Genomic DNA, 21430 nt, shown 5'->3' on the forward strand with positions numbered 1-21430 from the left:
TCTTCGACAAGCATTCCAGTACGAACTTGATGTTGAATATTCTGCTCATTCCAAAGTGATTATTGGTACTTTGGATAAGGAATGCCTGTACTGTCATGCACTTAAATTTAAAAATGAGCCACTTGAGCCACACATCCCATCAGGAAAAGTACAACTACTTGAAATTAAAAACACCACATGAACCATTACGCGGTTTACTTCTCGGTACAGATACAGAGTCTACCCTGTTCCTGAAGTCAATTCGTACATTTAACTCATGTTTCCAAATGACATCGTTTGGAGCAACAGAAATAGTTAACAATATTGCTAGAAACGGTCAACATTTCAATTCCTCGTTCAAAATTAAAGATCAAGTGTATCACAAAGCATTGCTGCCAATGCCGAACGAATCTCATAAATTTTTACAAATCTACTTTATGGGGGGTGAGGACTCCACAAGTGCACTCGCCAATCGTGTGGATGCACGTTGCGACTACCATAATCTCAATTCACCGTTTGCCTGGCGTATTATCGGCGAGCTGGACTGAAATTATTGAAATTATTCAAATCACACATGCACAAGCTAGAAAGTGACAATCACGCTATTGTCATCAATCCTGATAGAACACAAGCTGGAGAGCATATGCGTAGATTCAACGCATGGTTGGTGACCGCACAGCTACGCGACAAATTGTGATTCGAAGAAGAAATAATGATCTTCAGTTCATCAGTGACACTTACCGTTCATATGACGCCCTCCAATATTCATTAATTTTTTGAAAGGGACAAGAAGGATATTGCGTTAATATTAAACAACGAGATCCCGTAATAGGTATTTAATTCATTATTAACAACATAATTAATGTATTAATAAAGAATAAAATTTTAATTCATTTGAGTACATATTATTACAGGAGCCGAAACAAACAAGAACGTAAAATATTTTGCGGCTCTTTGTTACTCCTTTCGGGTGATTTCAGACAAGCTCTTCCCGTTATTCCACGTTCAACGTACGCTGATGAAATCAATGCTTGCTTAAAATCATCGCGACTGTGGCGTAACGTTGAAAAAGTATAACTGATGAAGTACAACTGCGCGTTCAAATGCTTCAGGATCCATCCGCCGAAACTTTCCCTAAAAAACTGTTAGATATTGGCGATGGGAAAGTTGCTGTACATGAAAATACTGGATGTATAAAATTACAAACGGACTTCTGCTCAATCGTCGACTCGCAAAAAGAGCGATTTTGTCAGCAAAAATGTGGACGTCAATGCATTAAACTTACAAATACAAAATCTATTGATGCAGTTTGTGATGGCAACGCAACTGTGAATTATCAAATTGAGTTCTTAAATTCATTGGATTTGCCAGGCATGCCGCTACACCATTTACAATTGAAGGTTGGAGCTCGGACGTTTCGGTTTTCTTGTTATACTACATTAATCTATATTAACTCTACACCGGCCCCGTTGAAGACCTCCATCCGGCTTCAACCAACTGGCAGCCTCCAAAATACAGCTCCAAAGCTAGTCCTCACTACGGCGACCCTGATCCTTCCATCCGCGCCAGCGTGAGTTTCGACCAGCCTGGCGGTGATCCATAATTGGGGTGGGTGGTGATCGCAGAGAACCAAGACCAGAACGCCCTTCCCGATGTCCTCCAGCTCCCGCCGCCACTTCGACCGCACCTGTAGGCCCAAGACCCAAGTAGGCCCATTTGCTTGATTGACGAGACAAGCCCCCATCGCCGCAAGCACGTTAGACCCTGCTGGTCCGGGGTCCGCGGGGCTGGTGGGGCGATGAGCCTGTCAACAAGTGCCCGGGAGTCAACGCCTTTTTTTTATGCCTATTGCCGCAGTTCATTCGCTTCGTCCTCGATTTGCTGCCGAAGTGTCACTAAGTGGCGACTCACTCCGACAAAGTTCGTCGCGTTGTCGCAGTAGTAGATAGAAACCAGATAGATTCTACCGTCTAATTTACGTCTCCACCTCTTGACAAATTTTGAAGAAACTGAGTTACTTCAGACTTAAGTGTCTTTAGCTCTAACACGCAACCAGCACCGGTTATCATGTCGTCAACGTAAAAGTCACATCCAATAACTCATTATTAACTGGTGTCGCCTATCTGCTTCATTCATCATTACTTGGCGATACATCTTTTTTATGGCGGCTATCGGCAACACCATCAGCCAATCATTTAGACATTTCTGGGTAGAGGTCTTACAGTACGCATCAACAACGACTCTTAGGTTGGTCGATGTGCTTTGAGGCCGTAAGACACACTGGTGGGGTATAACGTAGGGTGGAGTAGCAAGAACATCAGTACTGCCAAAGGACATATGACCTAGAGATTCATATTCTTCCATAAATTCCAAATACATTTTCTTTATGTTCTGATCTTGAGATGAGCTTCTCTCGAGCGACAGAAAACGGCGTTTGGCTATCTTGAATGAGTAGCCCAAAACTCTTGGATCCGAATTAAGTCGATGTCTGACCTGATGAAATGAAATGAAATCGACCTGAAGGCAGTATTTTAGTAGTTTTCCTATGATGTTCCTCACCCAACTCCTGTTCTGGCAACAACTTTTTTTTAGAAGAAGGAACTTTATCCAACGACCAGAATTTTTTCAAATTGTTGTCTATTGACTTTAGTATTTCTTCTTGGCAATTCAGGCTAGAGACCGACCGTTGAGGAGTTGAGGAAGTTGCCTTATATTTTCCCGATACTATCCATCCTAGGAGATTTTTTTGATGTATGGGATGGTTCGGACTTGCTTTATTTGACCAACGGACCAAAGATCAAAAAATTACTCAGCTCCCAATAACATATCTATCCGCTGAGATTTATAAAAATATGGTTCCGCTTGTTGGGACTTGTGCCAGCATCAAATATCATAATTATTTCTATTTAATTTTCTCAGTGTAACTAGCCGCAGCGGTCCACTAATTGCCCGTTATCAGCTGTTCCATATTCTTTGTTTCTCCTAGATTCGCATGCGCTTTGTTGTTCTTTTGTAGCGCATGCACTTTGGAAGCTTTGGTGGAGCTTCTGCGCAAGCTCTTAGGTTTTAGGCACTTGTATATTCGGCGTTGTTTGGATCGGCCGCTGCATTTGTTTTGGGGTTAAATTGACCCATAATAAATTTAATTGTAAATTGAACCTCGTCTTATTAATTCGGTCGCTAATAAAACGCTGATAGCTCAACACTGCTAATGGCAAGTTGTTTGGTAGGGTCTAATCTTTCACGTTCATTGACTGGTCAGGGTGATAGCCTGAATTAGATTGACCCATTCCAAGCAAATTGATTCACGATACCTCCTCTCATTTGGGAAATTCATTTGGGACCCTAAGTCAAGTAATGCTCGGGCCAATATGTGCTCGCAATTTTTGTTTGAACGCTTATGATCGACGTCGCAAACAATATCCTGTCTAGGGAAGAAGCATGCAAACCATGTAAAATAGAAGGGCCATCTGGATGAGGATTGACTGTTAGAGGTGGTCACGCTCTTTCAGATGGTAAGTTATTTTCAGTCACTGTAAATCGGTGCACAAGTTTATGGTGCGATCTTGCACAGATTTTACATCTAGTCTATTTGCACTTCGCTACCGTGTGACCTTTTAGCAGAAAAAAGCAGAAAGATGCTGACCTTACAAACTCAAACTTTTGCATTACAGCAGGCGAGCGAACGGACTGGAAAAATGGTCTTGATCGTTACAATAAACTCCAAAGTATTAAATTAAATTAAATTTTTCGATAACAAGAATGATCACATTTTTGTCCACTAAGGTCTCGAAAAGACTTAAAAGATTTTTGAGCTCCAAATAATTTTCACAGAATTTTGGCAATGCCAAACTGGGAAGACGCGCTCGAGTTGGGGAATGCTGTAGCTGGAGGGGTGTGTTCAGCTGGTCGTTGTTACCAATTCTTCCAACTCACCTCCAAATTCATCCATTAATCCAATTGCTCGATCTGGTCTTGAAACTCATTTGCAATTCATTGTCTCATCTAAAACCTGCAGCCTGTACTCCAGCTCGGTCTTTTCTAGAATAAGTGATCCAGCCAGACGTTCCCCTAACCGGCGAATACTTTTTACTTTAACATTTAATCTTCTTTTTAAATCATTAGGGCTCGTGGAATAAGGTTTTCGGTTTTTTACTCTCCATTTTATAAATATTATTATTTTTTTTTTAAGTAAGCCAAAGCGAAGTACATTTTAATATTTCATATTATTTATTTTAATATTTTTTTAATTATTTAAATTAAACAAATTTTAATTTCGAAAAGATGCGAAAACGAAAAAAATTATTTAATTGATTAGATATTACTTTTATTTTAAAATGTTTATTTTAAAGTAATACCTCGAATTTATACACGTATTTATATATGTAATTTTTTTATTTTAATATATTAAAACTAATTTATTAATTTTATAAAACGAAAAAGAAAATAATTAATCAATTGATAGTCGAATAAAGTGGTTGACAATGACACCGAAATCAATATACCCAACCATGTTGTAGGGTAGCGCGTCACTTGGCGTTCCATTAAACAAAATGCGCCAAAAAATGCATATACGTGCATAAATTCAACAGCAGATAACGGTGGGAAGCGAAAACGATAAGATTACCGCTGCATCTATTTCTATGAACACCAAATAATTTATGCACAAAATATATAAAATAGTTTTTAGCTGTACTTCAACTATTTATTCGGCAAATATTTACAACACTGAGAACGAGGGGTTCTCGCGACAGTGATTGTAGAATATATGTGTCTTTTAATTTTGTCCACAGGCAATTATTCAATTATGTTGCCAATATTTTAATCGAATTTATATATAAACTATATTACTCACTCTAGCTCGAATATTTTTAAAGTACGTATGCACCAAGAATTCAAAGGAGGGTGCAATATTGGAATATTGCCATATTGTGCTGGAGCACAAGACGGATTTTAATTTGTCTTTTCTCGACTTTCAATTTTTTGCACAAATACTTGCGGTTCTGCGTTGGGATCCTTTAATCCTGCTGCCACTAGGACAAAAAATGCGTGCACTCGGCTTCACGTTATAATTTCGAATATATTCCATAATAAACTTAAGCCTAGCTTATCTATTGCGGCGAAGCGGGGCGAATTCACAAGAAAGCGCAACTGAGCTTTTGTTGTTCTCCCCCTCCACCCTATGCTAACTTACACTAGACTTCCAATTAAGGGGCTGTCCATATATTACGTAATCATTTCGGGGGAGGGGAGGGGTCAAGGAAATCGCAGAAAACTTGATTACGTAATGTATGGACGGCCCCCTAACTTCAATTTCTATTTTGCAATTATCTATCTATTATATTAATCTATATCAGGGATGCCCAGTTCCAATGCTATCGTTCCTCCTTTGTTGTTGGGTTGCTCTCTCATATGAGCAAATGCATATACATGTACTGCTCTCAGCATAGGCAAGGCAAATTACAATAACAATTTTGCGTATCTTAACAACACTTAACTTAGTATTCGGCCTAGTGCGACGGCATTTTGTTGTTGAATTGGAAATAAAAAAAAACTGTCGCACATATGTATGTATTTGTGATTTTGTACATCGGTATGGAGTTTCGCTCTGTCATAAGCAGTGCTTGGGTACCCTTGATCTATAAGATCTATCTATAAGGCCTCCATCCGGCTTCAACCAAATAGCAGACCCTGACCCTTCCGTCCGCGCCGGTGTGAGTTTCGACGACCCTGGGGCGGTTGGCGATCCTCTGCGACTAGGACCAGATCGCACTTCCCGATGTCTTCCTGCTCCCGCTGCCACTTTGACCGAATCTGTAGGCTCAAGACGTACTCCCGATCATCGCTGCCAAAACATTTGCTTGATTGACGAGACAAGCCGCCATCGCCGCAAACACGTTAGACCCTGCTGGTCCGGGGACCGCGGTGCTGGTGGGGCGATGAGCGGCCCGCCTGACAATAAGTGCTCGAGAGTCAATGCCTCGCCGTCGCTTGGGTCCTGACTGAAGTTAGCTTTCTTTTCTTGTTTTTAGATGATTTTTCTAATTAATAATTAGATTAGTTGGGATACAAAAAAATATATATAATATATACAATAAAAATACTGGAAAGGTGTTCTGATTCCTTGAATGCGCGCAGAGACTAAAATGAAATAGAGAATAGAGCAGAAATATCTGACTATTATGTACTACTATTCTGTTTTCCAGTGTGCCCAAACAAAAAAAAAAAATTACGAATGGATAGAGTGCGTTAAAAACCATTCAAGTCGTTCAGATGCTTTCGGCATTCCGAAAGAACTCTATTTGCTTCCCACTCTAACTCATTCGCACTCTCAACAAGAGAATGACAATGAGTGAGAAGGCTCTCTTACACTCTCACTCCCACTCAATCAATTCGTTTTGTCTCATGCACTCATGCAATTTATTCCATTCGAATGTATTCTATGGATGAGGCAATAGCAATAAGAATGTTTAGCTCCGCCCGAAGTTAGCTTTCATTTCATGTTTATTTTTAACTTACACTGAGTAGAAAATATTCGTCGGATCGACTTTAATTTTGTCTGTGTATACTTAGATATATTACATATATTATATATTATTTCCTTAATACATATTAAAAAAATGCAAAAAAAAATAAACTGTATATAACCCCTTAAAAATCACCAAAGTTATTGCATTTGGCGATCAATCAGTTATATGGTAGGATATAGTCGACCCATCAGACGCAAAGAAAAGAAGGATGTGTGCAAAGTTATGCCAATTCCGATCGTTCTATGACAGTGTGCCAAGCAGCCATCAACAAAATCATTTAAAAATAATTATAATATGTTCAGCTGCAGCGGTTGTTATCGGCATTTATTCTTCTCGGTTTGTCTCCCTGTGTGCACTTGTTTATTCGGCATTGATTGAACCGACGTGATCGCGCCTGGTTTGATTTTGTGATAATTGAAGTGCTTAAAGGAAGCCTGGTTAAGAAAAACTCGTTGCTGTTGTTTCCATTACTTTGCACCTTGCATTATAAATTACATAATGGAGTCTGGAACTGAAGCTACTGGATCTGCTGCGTCAAGCAGGGAGAGGATGCTGCGAAGACGAGCAGAGGTGTCGGGTCAGTAAATGGAGGTCCTGCATCAGAAGGGCAACTCACTCTACGCTCTTGGATGGTACCAGTGGTGCTGGTATTTCACCTACTCCTAAATAGATGCTTCGGGCTGGACGATTCTTGGCAATATGGATCTGGCTGACCTCAACTTCCACAAAACGCAGCCAGTGGACCTGCTAATTGAAGCCAGCTGTTGTCGGCTGTTAGGGTCCAGTTAGGTCACGGGTTCCCCATTGTTCAGAGTACGCAATTTGCCTGGGTGTTTTCTGGACGAGGAGGACTATCACGGGAAGCGTCGGCACCCCGTGCTAGAGAGGACAACTCACAGAATAACTATTTCAATGATGTGACTGCTGCCCGATCCAGAATTGTTATTGAAGGTCCACCTTTCAATGGGGGGAGGATGTTGGGCCAAGCAGCCACCAACAAAATCATTTTAAAATAATTATTCCATTTTTCCAATAATTTCCATTTTTCGGCTCTTTAAATGTTTCTCCATTGATCCTCTCTCTTTTCGCGCCACAGGTCTTGATTGGAAATTCTACTTGGCCTGAATATATCACAGATTATTCTTTTGCATAAGTTACGACCCATTAGTCGACCTGGTGATTGGCCGGATGCCCAGGGCTACCATCTAACGAAAACTCGGAGCGCCGCTATCGGATTTCTAATGCATATAGTGGGGAACTAGGCCGTTTTGGCGGCCTAGGCATCTTGGCATCTTTCTAAAAGACAATGGGAATGGAACCCACGACTTGGCGGATAGCTGATAGTAGCAATAAACCACCACGGAGCTCCCCTTTATTTATGTAATATTATCTAATATTCTGCACTATTATCATTACATACCTATACAAGATTTTCCATCTGCTGTAGATTTGTATCCTCCTCGACACTTTAAAAGGCTCTCGCAGCGGTAATGTCCATTTGTATTAATGCAACGTTCATGACTTCTACATGGGTTATTGGTTTGACATTCATCTTTATCTGTAAAAGTAAAAGTGTATGTATACCGTAATCATTATAACTTTTATTTTTAAAATAAAAAAAAATTGATTTTTATTTTTTCGCTCAGAAATGAATCATTATTCTTTGAGCGAAAAACTAAAAATCAGTAATAATCATTGTTTGTGATTTTTATGTTTTTCTTACAGGAAAATCACTCAGTTCTAGATTGCGGTCTTTTTATTAAATAATTTAGATATTTGATTCCATATCTCTTTTGACCAAGTGTACAGATACAAATTAACATAATCTGTTTTCCGCCATAAATAACTATGGTTAGCAGGTCAATATCAATGAGAATACGCACAGTAAGGCAAATGTAAAAGAAAGTACGTGCTAAGTAAACTAGTTCTGGGTGTACTGACTCAAATCGCTTGGAGCTGGTTTATAAGGTCTTAGCATAAAATGGCAAGACGTACAAATACGTAGATTTCTTATGACGTAGATTTCTTATAACGTAGATTTCGTATAAAAATATAAATATAATAATACATTTTATATAACTATGCTTTAATGCATATCTAATGTTTAAAACCAAATAATTTTTCAATAAATTTTGGCAATATATGTAAGAAAATAGCATATTTTCGTCAACAAAATTGTTCGTTACCGGTATTTAATCTCGTCAAGAGGTTTATTTTAATTATTTAAGGGGGCAGGATGGTTTCAGAGGCTGAAAAATAGCAGATTTTTGCGATTTTTTTTTTATGTCTGAGTAAATATATCAATTTAATTTTTTTACACGATTAATGGCTATATTTGGAGAGTATCTAGGAATTTTTATTTTTAAGAAATAATTATAATTTATCCCGTGACGGGCAGTCGGCCGGAGTCGCTTCCAAAAATTGGTCTCTTGCGGTGCGTAAAGTCTGGCCTTACAGTGTTATCGGAAATAAAAAAATTGAATTGATTACCTAAAATATTAGTTTCTTGTGCGGATGAACGAAACCATTTTAAAAAATATGCGATTTTGAATTTTTGGCGCGGTTGTAAAGTCGGAAATACCATTTTTACATAAAAATCCGACCATTATTGCCCGTAAAAATGGTAAAAAAAAAAAAATTAAAAAAAAGCGTTCGTTCATCCGCAAGTATTTATTGTATTAAAGATGTGTGCAAAATTTTATTTAGATCCGAGCATTACTTTTTGAGTTACGTTACGCACCGACTTGAAAAAGTTGCTTTGAGAAAAACGCGTCTAAAGTTTTAAAAGCAATGGAAAGTATATGGAGAGAAAGAAACTAGAAAATCGGTATCTCAGCAAGTTTTAGTCCGATCGACATGAAACTTTCACAGGATATTCCTAAGATAATGTTCTATTATATACAAAATTTCTGAAAAAAAATTTTTTTGAAGCCTCAAACCATCCTGCCCCCTTAAAAAGGGACACATAATATATAAAATTATAAAGTAACACTCCTCTGGACAGGCGGTTCACACAGTTAGCAATACTTTAAATGTAAGGATAAACAAAAAAAATTATTTTTTTTTTTACTCCATCGATTTTGACATTAAAGAAAGTGGAATAATTAAAAACTTTTTCAAAGATGTAAAGTATGTATGTACTTATTTTTAATTTACAAAGGTTTTAGAATTCGGAACGTTAGTTCAACAGTTTAATAAAAATTTGCCAAAAATTCTATTGACAATCCAAAATTGTTTCGTAGTTGTGGGAAACCAAATTGTTTAAACAAATAAACAGATAAAGTCCCAAAGTTCTATTTTCGAAAATACCAAAGTTTTGGCATTTTGGATCGTTCACTTATATGGCTGGTATAGGATATAGTCAACAAATCTTGGCTCCGCCGACTTATATACTAGGCTATATACGCCTATACAAATAGGCGGACAGACTGATAGACGGAAATGTAGATCTTACCAGAATGTCTGATCGTGATAGTTCAGTCACCAATCGACTCGTATTCAAGAGAATTAGGATTAGTGATTAGTAAATTTAATCAGATGAAAAAAAAAACTCCAATGTTCTCAATGATAGCTCAAATTTAATGAAAATTTTAAGTTTATTTTTATTTCCCCCCAATTTCTCCAAAACTCATTAACTTTTCTAAAACTTTTTGGTACGATTAAATATAACATTTATATTTAAAAACTAATATTTTGGACGATTTGGATGAATTTTGTTTTGTAGTTATAAAGTAGGCATTGGTAAGATTTTAATTTTGGCGGTGAAGGGGGGCGTTACAAAATTTTGACGCAAACTGCATATGCTTGGTCATCATGGGAATCTAAATGTTGAATCGGATAGTTCTATCTCAAAAAATCCGAGCGTTCAAAAATAGTGGAAGTCACTATCAGAATAAAAAAATATATAAATCCTCTAAAAATTACTTCACCATATTTTGAATCTTATTTATTCAAATAAAGTACAAGTTAAAAGAATTTACTCCATATTTTTATGTTTATTGCACACCTTCTTGCACATATATGTATATGTGTACGTAACAGCAAGCTTCACAGGTGGCTGCACAAAATTGGTAGTTCCACTTTTAGGACTATATCTTGAGTAAACGAATTTTGTCAGATATACGCGATAAATCAAAAGTTGCGTCATTTCAAGGGCTATCTCCACATGCAATATAAATAGGATCAAATGAGCCAATAATAAAAAAATTCTTTAAAAAAATGTATTTTTAGTGTATTTTTTTGTCTACTATAAAGACGTTTAGTCTTAAAGAAAGTGAAATAGATATTTAAAAAACCTTTTCAACGGTGTAAAGCACTTCCTTGATTATGATGTTATACATTTTTTAATTAACAAAGTTTTTTTTTAAATTTTTAACGTAAACTTAAGGTATTTCAAAAAGTTGTAAAACAAATGTTGCTCATATTCTAGTAACAAACATCTCATTTTTTTTCAGGATTGCCAAAAAAAAAAATAATGCAAACAGAGGAACAAACTGCCTTCATTTGTAAAGAGCTGTAAAAAATTTCCTGATTGGATTGGGTCGGTCGATGTACCAATCGACACATCTTTAGGAGTAGAATGTTTTATTTTTTTTAGAATAATTAACATATATAGAGGCTCCTCGCGCAGGTAGGTTGCCTATAGAAATTTTTAATTCTTCGGCTAGATATAGAGTCTCCTCGCGCACTCCAAGGCATGCAAGTCATCACCTCGTCGATTGCCGTGCACAGTAATGTCAGTGTAGAGTAGAGCGAAAAACAACAACAAATTATATTTGAAGTTGCAATTGTAAATAAAAATGCACTGATGTTGTTGTTCGATTGACCAGTGAGTACGTTACGAACAGTCGCCAAAAGAGGAAATTAGGTTGTTAGTGTAATATGCCCCTGGATACACAAATCTTATAGGTGTGCAAGCCCATACACCAGCATGAAAGCAAATTAAGTGACAAAGACGATCCCTCAGAAGGGGTGGAAATCTCTCGTGGCCTTTTTAAGTAAGAAAGGGGCCTTCTTCACGAGGAACATCGTCAGGGGAAGTCCTCTCCTCCCTTCATACCCCCTCTCCCATGGAACGCGGAATAAAAATCAAGCTAGCCCACTTTTGTAGGAGATACAAAATCCTATCTAAGCAACTAAAAAATTTAGAATAGACAGAAATTAAGGCCGCCATTGCCCTTTGCCACATGCAAATGGCTTGAAACTGTAGGAGAAGGAGAAAAAGAGATAGGAGGAGGAGTATACTCCAAACAATTAGGCATCATAGCCTCATTTAGACTTCCTGATCCCTGCAGCAATCACATTTTTTCGCCGATCTTTGTGGAATTAGGTCAACCGGATAAAACGGAACAAAATAGAATTCATAGAAGTCCTTCTAACTTAAAACACACCAAAGTTTAGTCATTTCCGATCGTCCAGTAATATGGTATATGGTTCAGCAGAAGCCGTGCTTCGCGTCCCACGCGACTCTGAGTGAATGCTTAAAATTTTTTTAGAAACAATTTTTCCACATACACTTTGGTTCATTCTATACCTTTCGATACAAAGCGAAAAACGCTCCCCTGACAAGAAAAACCAATGAGACCTACATGCCACGCCCAAAATATTACTTTTCTTGTGATATAAAAATACATTGTAGGTGTGCAAAATTACACACTAAAAATATTCTTACCGGGCACGTGTCTGTTTATCTTGCACGTGCACGAATAAGAATAGTTTTTCTCAGGCAGAGAATATAATAATTTTGGTCAAAAGTGTGCAATGCAGTGAAGGAGATCTCCGACCCTATAAAGTATATATATTCTCGATCAAGATATCGATATGACCATGTCCGACTGTCCTTCTGTTTGTCTGTTTCTAATCAAACTTGACTCTGAGTTTTAAAGCTATCAGTTGAAACTAGGAACCCATCTTCTTTTGCTTGCACGCAATATATAAGAGTCGGAAGAGTCGCAGTAATCGAAAATGCCATTAAGTTAAAGGGTTGGGACTTTTTTTGTTATAATTTGCCAACTAATCCAATAATATCTTATCCACAAATTTTGGGTAATAAAGTAATCCGATCTGCCAAAATTTCATAAGGATCGGCCGTCTATATCCTATAGCTGCCATGTAACTGAACGATCGGATATGGCACAACCTTGCTATTTTTAAAGATGCTTGGGCTGTTTCCAACATTTTTATTAGAAAATTGATTTTATGTTGAAATTCTCAAAAGAATCGGACAACTATATACTATACGATGTATATGTTGGCACCTAGTATCAAGACCTACTACCCTATATGCACACTTAGTAATTTGGTCCAACCAATATGCATCAGCATGTTGCAGTATACAAACCCACTAACCTATTAGCAATAAGCACAAAACAATATCCAACCTAATAACCCAGCACTAGTAAACGGCGCCAGAAGCAGAAATCAGCATTATCAGCGGGAAGAATGACCGACTGACCGAAGCAAGCAAAAACCAGCTAGCTAAGCCGAAATGCATGTACAAGCAGTACATGAACAAACAATCTGAGTCAGCACACTCAGAGGTGACCATTAACATTAGTTTTAGCACATCCATAACATTGACCTTCCTTAGATTTAATTATGTACAATTTAGCATCTTATATAAGAATTGTTCTTCTGAAATAAAGATAGTTGCGAAATCAGAGTGAATCGGCTCGTTACTCAGTGTTTAAACTACGGCACTTAAAACTAACCTACTTCGAATGATCCTGTGTAAACGGACCATAAGTAGAACCCGCGGCATACCAGTCTACTTTGAGTGTTGCTCCCGTGAAACGAACCACGAATAGACCCCGCGTTACCAAACCTACTTCGAGTGTTCCTCCCGTGAAGCGGACCACAAGTAGGACCGGCCCATCTGTACTTGAGGAGAACCAGCCCAGGACCTCAAGTACCCCACATCAACTCCAGCCTCAACCGAGCAGTCCCTTGCAGAATCCAGGTAAATTAGTCAGATTCTATACATTCTTTGACTACGACTCCGGGACCTACCGTTATTCCCGCGAGTTCAATTTTGACATGGTGGCCGCATAACGCTCTACGGACGAACAATATATATAATAACATAAGCTGCTACTTAACTACGAGGGTATTGTTGAGCTATCAGAATTCTAATAGCGACCGAATTAATAAAGAATCCACAATTCAATTTCAATTTCAATATTTTTATTCAAGGGTTCAATTCTAACCCAACTCGCAGCCGCTCAAATCAGTGACAAAAATACAAGTCATCAAAGCTTAGCAATATGAACTCAGAACAATGCATACGTTATTCATTTCGATGAAAAGAGGCGAGGCGGGGAACGTACACAAATGCAAGATTTGCTAGTGTGCAGAAGCTCAACAAAAAAGCTCCCCATAGCGCATGCGCTACAAATACCAGTAAAGCGCATGCGAACGGGGGATAAATAAACAAACAACAGAACTGCTGATAAACCCGCCGCTGCCGCTCAGATTTAGAATATAACTTATTTTAGCTTCGCCTTTCTCTGCTTGCCTCAACATCCTCTGTTGAGCTGTTTTAAGTATGGCTGCACGGTTCACTCCGTCACGCCCAGGAACCAGCTCCAGTATCCTGGCCAGAGGCCACCTCATTGGGGATAGATTCTCATCCTTCACCAGAACTATGTCCCCAACAGAAATTACAGGGCCAGGGGTGCGCCATTTGGCACGCTGCTGCAACAGCGTGGGATACTCCTCCTTCCAACGGGACCAGAAAACTTGCTGCAAGAAGGAGACTCTTTGCCACCCATCCAGGCGATTGATGTTAAGGGCAGTAAGTTCCGGTTCGATGAACGTTGAAGGCGGCCCGCCATTTAGAAAATGAGCCGGAGTTAGCACATCTTGATCCGCTTTCTGAAATCGACACATGGGGTCTAGAATTAATGATTGAGGCTATGCGGCACAACAAAGTCATCAATTCCTCGAAGGGTGTGCTTCGCCGTCTTTACTGCTGCTTCCCACAGACCGCCAAAATGGGGAGAGCGTCAAGCAAAAATTGTGCAGAGAAGCCTGGTGATCCTGGCTGAGGAATCTTCGCTTTAACTCGATAAGCTCATTCTTGGCACCCACAAAATTGGTGGCACTATCCGACCATATCTGTCTGGGTTTACGTCGCGTACAAATAAACCGTTGGAGGGCGCTCAGGAACGAAGCGGTGGAAAGGTCCTTAACTAACTCCAAATGGAATGCTCACATAGCATTTAATAGGGCCCTTATTCCGAGTCTCTGCCTTGTAGAAAAACGGTCCGCAAAAATCCACACCTGTGACATCAAAACTTTGCAATCCTTCAACTCTCTAGGTCGGAAGATCAGCTCCAGTAGACGAGGCTTTGCGCAAAAACAGCGTATGCATTTGTTCAAAACCCTTGAAACAGTCTTCCTCCCCCCAATCAGCCAGTATTGAGAACGGATTTTCGCAATTAGTGCTCGAGGGCCAGAATGCAGGTTCTTCTCGTGAAAGTGAGTCACTATAGCCGAAGTGACGGGATGGCCTCTGGGAAGAATGATCGGATGACGTCCGTCAAAATCCAGCGCAGAGTTTCGCAATCGCCCGTCAACACGAAGCAAAAGCAGCATCATCCACAAAGGGAGCAAGCGAGCCCAGAGGGTTTGAGGGCGGAACCAATCTGCGCGATTTTAGTAAGCTTATCTCTTCCTTAAACTCGGTAAGCTGGACGACGCGCATCAGCAGATGGGTACCTCCTTTGAGATCGTGGACAGAAATCCCTTCGTGACGGATGCGGCAGGAAAATTTGTAAATGTAGGCGACCACTCTCTGTAGGGAGGGAAACGAGTTGGCAAACTTTGACAATGCGGCGATATCCCTGGGTGGAGCCGTAGTCAATAAAGTCATGGCGCGAAGTTCGATGGTTGCCCTTTCGGCCACTATAGCGATGGGCCAATCATCTTTGGAACCACGAAGAAATGGACGGCCTTGGGACCACAGCTGGGAGTCTAATAGCTCAGTGGTAAGAGAACCGTGGAAGATACGCGATTAGAAACAAACAGGTTAAGTCGAGCAGGTTCATCTTGAATCCAAGATATGGCAACCGAGGAGTCACACCAACAATAATAATCTCCTTTATATGTTCCAAGATCAGCAACTTCAGCCATCAGTCTTGCTAGTAACTCAGCTCCACATAGCTCCAGCTTCGGTATTGTCTGAGTTTTAATGGGTGCCACTCGACTCTTTGAGCATAACAGCCGACAATCAGAACCTGACAATACATATACGCAAGCTCCATACGCATTCAAACTGGCGTCGCAGAATCCGTTGACCTCCAGCCTTTCTTGGCAAGGAATGACTAAACGAGGAAACTTAATTCGCTGAGTTTGGTCACAACTGGAACAGAATTGTAACCACTCGGAGAGAAGGGATTGAGGAAGGCTTTCATCCCATGCTAAATTTTCTCGGCACAGCTTCAGCAATAAGATCTTTGCCTTGATGACGACAGGCCCCACCAAGCCCATCGGGTCATAAAACCGAGCGACGGAAGATAATATAGATCTCCTGGTTGGTTTGGCGGTGGGCTTAAAAGCTTGAAAGGAAAACAGCAGTAAGTCAGCAGAAGGATCCCATGCTAATCCAAGAGTCTTTGTGAACGGACTGCCATCGTCATATTTTAAGTATGACTCTCTGTTACCTTCGGGTACGCCTTTCAGAACCTCTGGGATGTTGGAGCACCATTTCCTTAATTGAAACTGACCCTTGTTCAACAGGCTCGAGGTCTGAGCTATTATCTCAATAGCTTCAGTCTTCGTTGAGGCACCAGATATGAGGTCGTCCACATAAAAATCCTGGAGGACAACACGAGAGCCAACGGGAAACCTGGCACCTTCATCCTTACCCAGCTGGTGCATTGAGCGAACAAATAGAAAAGACGCTAGCTTTGTGCCATATGTCACGGTGTCGAGCTTAAAAACCTTCACGTCATCATGGATAGAATCTCTCCAGAGGATGCACTGAAGCAAACTATCACCCGGAAAGACCCTTACGCAGCGGTACATCTTACAAATGTCTCCAGTCAAAGCTACAAGGTGAGACCGAAAACGAAGCAATGTGTGAAACAGCTTAGGTTGAATCACGGGGCCGGACATCAGGACATCATTGAGGGAATAACCAGAGGATGTAGCAGCCGAACCATCGAACACAACTCTCAGCTTAGTAGTGGAACTTTTTTCCTTCAGAACGCAGTGATGGGGAAGGAAATACTGGCACTTACCTCGCAATTCCTGCGGCACCAGAGACATGTGACCCAGATCCAAGTATTCCTTGATGAAAGACGTATATTGGGTCCTTAAATTCGGATGACGAACCAGCTTGCGCTCAAGTGAATGGAACCGCCGCAAAGCCTGTGCGTAGGATTCCCCTAACAGCTCCACACTGTGCTTGATTGGAAGGCGAACTGAATAGGCACCTGATTCAAGACGGACGTGGTGCATGACGAAGTGGGCCTCGCAATTGAGCTCCTCCTTAGTAGCCTGAACGATAGGCGCAGTGCAGGCATCCACTTCTCAGAATTGGCGGAGAAGATAATCGAGGCGATCGACAACAGAGTTTGCTGGGTCAGCAGGAATCATTCTACATGAGGCGGCCAAGCGAGGGTTTCCCGGGGTGCAACCTCCTCCAGAAACTACCCATCCAAAACGTGTCTTCTGCAGCAGAGGCAGACCGTCTCCTAGCTGGATTTGACCGACTGAGAGCAGATCAAATAACAGGCTTGCTCCAATCAGCAGATCCACAGGCTGAGCTCTGTGGAAGTTCGGATCAGCTAGAACCACATTGGCGGGAACCTTCCAGTTGGACACGTTTATGTTCAGGCCAGGTTGACGCTCTATGATGTGAGACGCCATAACTGCCTCAATGTACACGTTAACCGAATGTAACGTTAACCGATGCTCCATCCGTAGTAAATTCAGCGACTCCAAGGCCAGTCACTGCTACAGAACATTTGGGCCGATGAAGCTGAAGTTGGCTGGCCAGCCGTGATGTGATAAGATGAACTTGTGAGCCGGAGTTCAGCCTGGGCAACAAGAGTGTTAGCAGGAGGAACTTGAAGGGTCGCAACCCCAGCTTCATTGGCCGGATCCAAACCGGAAGCGGGAACGGAAGGCGCTCTAGATGACTGCTCGCAATGATGCAATAGCGCATGATGTCGGCGATTGCAAGTTGGGCAGCGGGAGGATGAGCATCCGCGGGCTAAGTGTTCAGACTTGAGGCACACAAAGCGGAGGGCAAGACGTCGGACCTCATCGTATCGTTCCTCAACTGACAAGGCGAGGAACCTTGGGCAAGAAGGCACAGCGTGTGCGAGGATGCCGCACAGGGCACACGAAGCAGGTGGAGCATTCAGAAGCATGCAGGATCGATTGTTAAACGGCCTACCCCTTGATTCGCTGACAAATGCGGAGCTAAGGCCAAATCCACCGTCTCCAGGGTACGGCACCTTTGTTCCAAGAACCGAGCCATAGATTCCCAAGTTGGCAGGCTATCATCAGTGCATCCTTCCCAGAAAGTCTTCCCATTTAGCCTTTGTATCAGGGTCCAGCTTTTGGAAGATGATCTGGATGAGGAGGCACCCTTGAATTTCGGCCAACGTCCCGGAACTTATGAGGGCCCGCATATGTCCATTGAATCGGTCGGATAACTCCCGAAGAGTAGCAACGGATCCCGGCTCAACCACCCTTAGCTGCAGGATCTCGTTGATGTGAGCCTGGAAGATTAACCGACGGTTGCTGAAACGGTTGCGCAAAAGGTCAAGAGCAACATCATAGTTAGCGTCGGTAATCTCAAGCGCCCTCACAGTCTCCAGGGCCGAGTCCCGCAGGCAGGAAATGAGCCACCTGAGCTTCTCCATTTTGGTCAAGTGCGGGGGACTGTCAGTGGTTGTCCTAAATAGGGCGCAGAAATCGGGCCTCTCGGCACAGCCGCCGCTAAATGTTGGCATTAGCAACGGGGGCAATGAGGAAGCAGGCCTGTATGGAGCGGTTGAAATCCCAGCAGCACTGGTAGCATCCAAAAACAACAACGGTGTTTGAGTGGCACTTTTAATGCTGATCACGATAATTAAACGGGATGCGATCACGTCGGGGTTACCAAATGTTGAGCTATCAGAATTTTAATACCGACCGAATTAATAAAGAATCCACAATTCAATTTCAATTTCAATATTTTTATTCAAGGGTTCAATTCTAACCCAACTCCCAGCCGCTCAAATCAGGGGCAAAAATACAAGTCATTAAAGCTTAGCAATATGAACTCAGAACAATGCATATGTTATTAATTTCGATGGCAAGAGGCGAGATTTGCTAGTGTGCAGCAGCTCTACAAAAAAGCTCCCCAAAGCGTATGCGCTACAAATACCAGCAAAGCGCATGCGAACGGGGAGAAATAAACAAACAACAGAACTGTTGATAAACCCGCCGCTGCCGCTCAGATTTAAAATATAACTTATTTTACAAAGCTTCGCCTTTCTCTGCTTGGCTCAACAGGTATAATGTAGTTAATGTATTGTTAATGTCTTGTCAATGTATAAATTTGACTTTTGAGATACCCCCCTCTGGACAGCCGATACAAACAGGCACAAAGAAACCTTCGCATTAACACAAAAATTCCATAAACCCTTATTTCGCGCGGCTCTCGCTGCATACGCAGTTCGAGAGTTCCGAGAGTAAAGGAGTAAAGGAGTGTTGCTTAAGGAAGAATGTGCTCAGATAAAGCATTATATTTTAATCGTGTTAGTAGATGCTGGTCTACATTACCATTGATTATGAGGTTTGTTCTACACCCAGCATTGTACTTGTTCCCAATGAAGTCCCCTAAGGTAAAAATCAGGAAGTTTTTTTACAGACTTGATGTGGGCTCGACAAACAAAGCTTAACGTCATCACCGTACATAAGTACAATTGTATTAGTTAGGGCCTGGTACAGCCTGGTACCTCATCCTGCTACTTCTTCTCCTAAGATTTTGACCTTAAATAAAGTGGAATAATTAAAAACCTTTTCGACGATGTAAAGTATGTTTCGATAGCTTTAGTGGTTTTGTAATTATACGTTTTTAATTTACAAAGAATTTTGAATATTAAAACGTTATGTTTATTAAACATGTGCCAAAAATGGAAAAACATGCAACTTTTTTCCGGAATTGTGGAAAAAAATTAACCAAAAAAAATAAAACGGTGCCCAAAGTAGACAACTTTTTCATTTAAACGAAGCGAAATTCTTATCTTATTCTTATTCGGCGGCACACTTGGCCGGTGTCCCAGAAAAAGCTATAACTTCCTTTGGGGGGGAGGCAAGCTAGCACGGCGGCGTTGGACGGGCCAGTGCGGCAGTTTAGAAAGTACGGAAAAAAAGAAAAGAAATCAAAGGCAGGCGGCATGCGGTGGCAGCAACGCGGGCAGAGGAACCAGCACGGCGGCGCGCACGAAAGAAGGAGAAAGAGGCAAATAAAGAAAGCCCGCCGATAGAAATGCGGCGTTGGATTGGAGAGAAATTGGAGAGTTAACGGCGAAAACAGAGGAGCGAAGAATTAAAGGCAGGAAGCAAGATTTGCAAGGATAAACGGGCGCCTGAGGCACTATATAAGGAGGGCCCCTGGAGCAAATCGTGACCGAGCCTTCTAAAGAAGCTGGAAGAGTTTAGTGAAAGACACCCTGGGTAAGTCTGCATTCAAGCGGGAAAGTTTCCTTGGGTAAGTCCGACAGTCTCGATTGCGGGAGTTAGAGCGAGTGCGCAAGGATCTGTGATCAGTAGCTTAAGGAACCCCTGTGGGTAAGTCACCCCGGTCACCCGAGAAACCCCGGTAAAGTCAATAGAATCCTAATCCAGGCGCTGGGGCTTACGCACAGCGTATCACCTGGAGTAAAAGGAGACGCGAAGCAGAAACCTCTGGTCTGCCATAGATCCTGCGGAGCGTATGCACGCAGGAGTTTGGAGGCGAGTGGCGAACGCACAGTGGTTGGGATTGTATGGAGTCGAGGCAAAAAATATTTCTAGTAGTGATATCGCAATGAAATTTTGTCCAAAAATCTATAAAAATATTCTAAACACACTGTAAAAAAAATCGTATCGTATAGCTTTCATACAAACGGACTTTTCATTAAATTATTTTTTTTTTCCAATACTTAATTAAATAATTGACATTTTAATACAAACGTTGGTTAAATTGTAATCCCTAAATAATCCCCATCCGTAATCCCTGCCAGAAATTTTACGTAACTTGGTATTAACTTGAAAGACATTTTACTAATAACAAAACTACGAATAAGCAAATATTGATGTTCTCATATTTTTATCAAGAAAGAGTGATAAGACTTCAACAAGATTAAATTCTGTAAATTCTGTTGAGATAAATTGTATGAGCGTAATATAGTAGCAATAGATTCTTCGGTTTTTGACAGATCAGCAATTTTCTGACGCTTCTTTAAAATCTGCTTTAGGTCATCCACGGTCAAGATTTTTCAATGTTGATTGGGCGCATCTTTCATTCAACCAATCAAATTGATATTGGAGAATTGACGATTTCATGCGTTTGTAATTTACCCAAAACGTTACAATCCTTTCGCGTTACAATCTATTCGCTTTGATACTTCAATCTTTTCAACAATATAGCCGTTTTTAATAATATTTGCTTCTATACATTCAATCAATTTTGTTCGCCTTTCAATGGCGCTAAACATATAAACGTATAAACATATAATTATAAACATATAAACGAGAGAATACACACTTAATAGAAGAACCTATAAAAGTTTAAAGCAATGAAATAAACAAAAATTAAATCAAAACAATTAATAATTTTTTTTTTTTTTTTTTTTTTTTTTAGTTTTTTTTTTTTTTTATTAAACTTTGCTTTTATTTATTGGATCTTCTCTTAATTTTAAGACTAACAATAAGTTTTC

The 21430-nt window shown here is 40.6% G+C and overlaps 1 protein-coding gene across 6 annotated transcripts in view; it reads right to left on the minus strand.

Moving 5' to 3' along the window:
• LOC6506053 (fibulin-2) overlaps nt 1–21430 on the minus strand; it is a 483847-nt gene that overhangs the window by 177043 nt on the left and 285374 nt on the right. For 5 of the 6 annotated variants that reach the window (XM_001966603.4, XM_032455788.2, XM_032455789.2 and 2 more), the window contains one exon: nt 7930–8067. In XM_001966603.4, coding sequence (XP_001966639.2) covers nt 7930–8067 — 138 coding nt within the window. Of the gene's footprint in view, nt 1–7929; nt 8068–21430 lie in introns of those variants that run through there. The other variant, XR_004311308.2, reaches the window with a different exon arrangement.

This window comes from Drosophila ananassae (assembly GCF_017639315.1).
Source record: "Drosophila ananassae strain 14024-0371.13 chromosome 4 unlocalized genomic scaffold, ASM1763931v2 tig00000061, whole genome shotgun sequence".
Lineage (NCBI taxonomy): Eukaryota > Metazoa > Arthropoda > Insecta > Diptera > Drosophilidae > Drosophila > Drosophila ananassae.